At 50.0% G+C, this 5,420-nt stretch overlaps 2 protein-coding genes across 2 annotated transcripts; both read left to right on the top strand.

Annotated features, from left to right (window-relative positions):
- Nucleotides 1-460: 460 nt before the first annotated feature.
- On the top strand, nucleotides 461-1,729 carry Pmar_PMAR026335 (subtilisin, putative; the record flags this gene model as incomplete). The annotated part of the gene is made up of 1 exon (XM_002788314.1): nucleotides 461-1,729. One exon carries the CDS (start codon nucleotides 461-463, stop codon nucleotides 1,727-1,729), a length of 1,269 nt encoding a protein of 422 aa, XP_002788360.1.
- A 358-nt stretch (nucleotides 1,730-2,087) lies between these two features.
- Pmar_PMAR026334 (hypothetical protein) lies at nucleotides 2,088-5,326 on the top strand (the record flags this gene model as incomplete). The annotated part of the gene is made up of 1 exon (XM_002788313.1): nucleotides 2,088-5,326. A coding segment is annotated over one exon (3,239 nt), but the record flags the coding sequence as incomplete, so codon positions are not given.
- Nucleotides 5,327-5,420: the final 94 nt, after the last annotated feature.

The following is a 5,420-nucleotide window of genomic DNA, read 5'->3' as shown; positions in this document are numbered from 1 at the left end:
GCATGAAACGGCTCGCAGCCCTCAGGCTGAAATGGATAAGATAAGAAGCCTTACGTTGGCAGCACCCTCATCTGAGCTATCCCTCGTAACTGACGAGCTAGACAGTGACATGAATGTAAACTCAAAAGTAACCAAAATCTCCCCGGAACGGATCGAGACGTCTGGGACGGTGACGTGCTGACCAAGGTACGTCACGTCACCCAGCACGTGTCGCACGCCATAGCTGGCGTAGCCCAAGCTTCAAGTTGGATATCAGATTCATGTGATTGAAAAAATCGTACTTTGTGGGATACGTAATTGATCCTCAGGAGTCCCATTCGATAGATCCATGTTCCAACGCTCCGCATTCTTATCGACGCTGCTCGCATATGTCATAACCTGTGGTGAAAGTGCTTCCGACCGCACACTGCTTAAGATATCTTATCGTGGAGCCCCGCTTGACATTCGTCTCGTGCCAACTATGATATCACAGGCCGCTGCAGTCTCTGGTGAAGGAGCAAGGTTCCTCAGCCAAGACGACCGTGAGTGCGAAAGATGCTTTGCGCTGGATGGCATGATCCACGACTTGAAAGCTGTAGGTGTCCAAATTGTAGAGTCTACATGCTCGGTTGGTTACGAGCAAATTCTGAACTATTTGAGGAAGGCTAGAGCCATGCTAGGCATCCAATTCTACTGCGAGCCCGACTTTGCGGTCTCCATTAACCCGATCAACGGGCCGATTGAGGCATCAAAAACTTGTACTGGCGGCAATCCCGTTCTTGGCACCAACGACCCCGGTTCTTCTTGCCAGCGTAACCTCGAGGTCATCAACATCGGACAAGCCTGGCGTTATGCTCGCGAAGCTAAGCGCGAACTGAAGGATATCGTGCTGGCCATCAGTGACACTGGAGTTGACATGACCCACCCGGATCTGGTTGGTCAGTTCTGGAAGAACCCGAAAGATGGCTCCATCGGGTATAACTTCATCACGAACAGTACCGATGTTACTGATGACAATGGGCATGGTACTCACTGTGCTGGCAATGCGGCCGCCCACACTAATAACAGCATTGGCATTGCGGGAGTGGCGAATATCAACGGCTCAGCACCCAAGGTGAAGCTAATGATCTTGAAGTTCCTCGATGCCCACGCAGGGGGATATGCTAGCGGCCTAGTGGGGGCTCTCAACTTCGCGGTTGCGAATGGGGCTACAGTATCCTCCCATTCTTATGGCGGACACTCCCCAAGTGATATCGTGAGAATTGCATTCGAGAATGCCGCCGCTGCTGGACATATCGCTGTTGCTACCGCCGGCAATGACGGGGCGAGTCTCGAAACCTACCCAACCTATCCTTGTTCCCTCGCGAACAATATCCCATCCATGATCTGTGTTGCTGCCAGTACTTCCAACCCATCCGAGAGCATCACTCTAGCTGACTTCTCGAACGCTGGCTCGGTTACAAAGGTTGCCGCTCCTGGTGTAGACATCTACTCGACGATTCCTGTTGACACTTATGGTTATATGAGTGGCACATCGATGGCGGCCACAGTTGCCGGTGTCGCCGCCTTACTCGCTACACTTGGTCTAGTGGGTGAGGACATCACCAATGCTATTGTTGCATCTAGGAAAATTGGTGTACCCAATCAGTTCAATCTATCCGACATCGGGGAACTAGACGCACTCAATGCAACCCATATTGCCCTCGATTCCATCCGTCGGATGGCATCCGAGGCTACTGAAGCCCCTTGAGAGTTTTAGATTTGGATCGTCGTTGAGTCGGGTACCTTCGTTCAACCTCCTTTAGTGTTCGAAGTAATAACTATCGAAAGATGAGAATGATATTATGAGCGTCATTAAGCCTACTGTAGAGGATTGTTCCTCTATTTGAATAACCCCGTATTGATGATAATAACGCAATTTTATATGAGCTTTAACTTTATATGATGATACCGATGATAGTAGTGTACGGAGGCTTACATCATCATATTGTCGATCTCTGTTGTTGTATCGCTCGCCTCATTAGCTATATGGATTGTTCGATGAGAGACGTGACGCAGTCGTTCTCGTGGGTTTTTATCCATTACATTATAATACGGTATCAACCAGTATGTCGGCGTTGGATTCCTCTGAGAGTACGGATGCAAGGCGATTCATATTATCAAACTTTGGGGCTGTGCCGAGAAATCGCCTAGTGTCTACTGTAAGGAGCATGGAGAAGGCCATCAACGAGAACAGAGGTTTTGGATATCTAAGCCGACTCGAGAGTATCGGGGAGGCCATAGAAGCAAGCCTCGTACAAAACGATACCTTCAAGAGAGATGTCGAAGGAGCGTCGGATGGTCCCGCATTGGCTGAGCTATGGTTATCTGGTTTGGAATGGGTGTATGATGAGTTGGTCTATCCGTATCCCGAAGAGAGAATGGTAGCCGGTGAAGAGAGTGCTGGTGGCTGGTTACGTCCATCACTTATGTGGGCAGTAGCGGACATTGGCACAAAGACTGAGGGCGGCTTAGCCCTTCGTGGACGGCGTGAGTTATGTGCTAAGGTCCAGTCGGCTGTGACGGTATATAGAAACGTCATGGAGACAGCATCTCACAAGGAGCTGAAGACCACTGACTCGGTGACCACCAAAAGTGAGGCTGAGCATGATCCCCGTAAACTAGCTGGGACCGTGACGGAAGACACCGCATATTATCGATCTACTCGACGAGCAGAACAGCTGATCAAATCCTGTGGTGTTGGTACCTCTGATGGTGATGGTGATAAATATATATCCTTCATTACCACTCTAAAAAGCGCCCTATCGTGTACCCCTTTCGTGTCGGAGGCAGCCAAGATGGAGTTTGTCTTTCTGAGTTTGCGAGGACCAGCACAAAAGTATGCCAGACAGCAGGCTGCCAAAGCGAAAATCTATGGGATGGACTCCGATAAGGGATATCAGACTCTGCTGAAGATACTGGATGACAAGTACGACAACCTAAGGGCACGGAGGTCAGCACTTCATGAGTGGGAAACCCTGCGCCAACAGTCGTCGGAGACAGTTAAGCAGTACAACCAACGCTTCGAAGAAGCAGTACTACTGCAGGAGGACGCTGGGAGAAGCGATCTTACAATGGAAATGAAGAAGGAGAAGTTTGGCAATGGACTCACCTCGGTGGCAGGCGTGGCTGCGAGGGCCATGGTCGATCCCTTGACACACCTCTCTTTTACACAATATGTTCAGATGGTATGTGGTTATGCTCAGTCCTTCGAAGCATGCTCAACATTGCCTGGTTTTGGTAAGTCCTCACCGGCAGTACAGAAGCCGGTGATGAGGACACAGCTTATGACCGCTGATATGAAAGACCCTGGTGGTGGAATTTTGAAAAGTATGAAAAGCTCTGGTGGTGGGAACTTGGACGTATCAGGCAATGTGGCACATTGCCGACGATGTGGTGCCAAAAACCATACCGAAAACTCATGCTGGTCGAATGCTATTAGAGATAAAGAGAGAAGATGCTCGAAATGTGGTGATTATAGCCACCGCAGGAAAGACTGCACGCATAAGGAGACGAAATGCGTGCGATGCGGGCGAGCTGGTCATGCGGCACAGGTATGTTGGGCTAAGATGCGCCCCGGTACCACACCTTCACACTCGAAGAGCGAGACCGGCAGGGGGAGTATTCAAAACACGCCGGATGAGGGGAAGCCGAAGGAGAAGAGGATCGACTCAGCTGCGTCGATTATCGAGATATGCAATGAAGAGGCTATAGTGGAAGGTCGGATAAATGACTTTGTTGACTCGAATGCCCTAACGATATCACTGCGAGTGGGCGAAAAACCCCTTGCAGAGAAGACCGCTGATTGTGTGCATATAAATGCTCTCGTCGACAGCGGAGCGGGGGCATGCTTCGTGCACATCCGCCTGGTTGAACTCCTCATAAAGCATGGGATCTTGTCACGAGAGGACATCTGCAGCATCCGAGGTGTAGTGGTTACTTATGCCAATGGGGACAAGGCGAGCTGCACTAGTGCGGTGCGTTTACCCATACGGCCAAACGCTGATTCCGTCCATGATACGAAATGGTTACCTTGCCTTATCTCTGATACCTGCCAACATACACTGGTCGTTGGCAGACCGGGTATGAGAGTCTTAGATATATCCGTATCAGCAGTGGATGGTGGTAACTTTTATCAATACAGCCAAGTCCCGAGGACAATGTCGGTTGTATCTATGGTGGCATGCCATGCGGTAGAATCTACCTTACTAAAATATGGGTCAGATGACGAGACGATCGATGTGGACTATACCTTTGAGACGGTGAAAGATTCGACCGGTCAAACTCGATTGAGACTAAAGGTGCCCCAAATCGAGAAAGCCGGCATAATGCCCTATTCGGAATCGGTGAGGCCGCGCAGTTACACTGATATGAGAATCCTCCACCACCGTTTCTTACAGATGGAGAAGGAGGAGAAGGTAGAGAGAGTTCCTGTCGGTGAAGCAGTAGTACAACTTGAACCAGTATTGGTTGACAAACATCAGCATGCCGGAGATAGGCCAAGAATGTACCCAATTGACCCGGACGAGTTGAAGGCCCGATATAGAGTTACCTTAGATATGAGACCTGTGAATCAAATGGTCCTGGCTACTGATAGCAAGGAGTTCATGTGGCTACCTAATGCGATGGCATCGAGGGTCCGGACGGTGAAACCAACGGACCAGAGACAGCACCAATCGAGTGCTCAAGATATCCTGAGATCCATACCTGAGGAGTGTGCCAATTTCTTCGCCAAAATCGACCTAAGCGAGGCATTTTATGCCATAGAGACTCCCAATGGAATCAGGAGACTGGCCAGCACAAGAACTCAAGCTGACGATGGAACCTCTGTGTTTTGGCGTTTTACACGTCTTGTCCAAGGATGGACATGGAGTCCTATATATTTCAGCAGAGCGGTCCAGTACATCCTCGATACCATCCGTGGAAGACTTCCTAAAGGAGTGGTAGTGAGACATTATCAAGATGACTTACTTGTATGTGGTGCCAGTGCTGATGCTGTGAACCTGGCTCTCGCGGAGTTGAGCTCTATATTTACATCACACGGTTTCCATGTCAATGACAAAAAGACCGTGTTTGCTACTGATACCATCGTGTTCTGTGGATTCCTTCTGAGTAAGGGCTACTATAAGCCTTGCCCGACGAGGAAAGACCTGTCGAAAGAAGCCGCCGAGGCAGCATGGCTCGAGTTCTGTGGGTTCATTAAGAACCGCGCGGAGAGGCAAGCAGCTCGGTTGCGCTCGTGGACAGGCAGATTCCAGTTCCTGAGAGGCTGGCTTACCCCTCAGTTGATGGAAGACCTCAATAAGATGTGCAGCTACATCAAGAGCACGCAGAATGGTATCGTGGTATCTGACACAGATGAGCGGTTGCACGAAGCCTTCGAGCGTTTGTGCGAGCACATC

This window comes from Perkinsus marinus (genome assembly GCF_000006405.1).
Source record: "Perkinsus marinus ATCC 50983 genomic scaffold scf_1104296928512, whole genome shotgun sequence".
Classification (NCBI taxonomy): Eukaryota; Perkinsozoa; order Perkinsida; family Perkinsidae; genus Perkinsus; species Perkinsus marinus.
The sequence above is the reverse complement of the archived record's forward strand: the minus strand, read 5'-3'. Positions and strand labels throughout refer to the sequence as shown.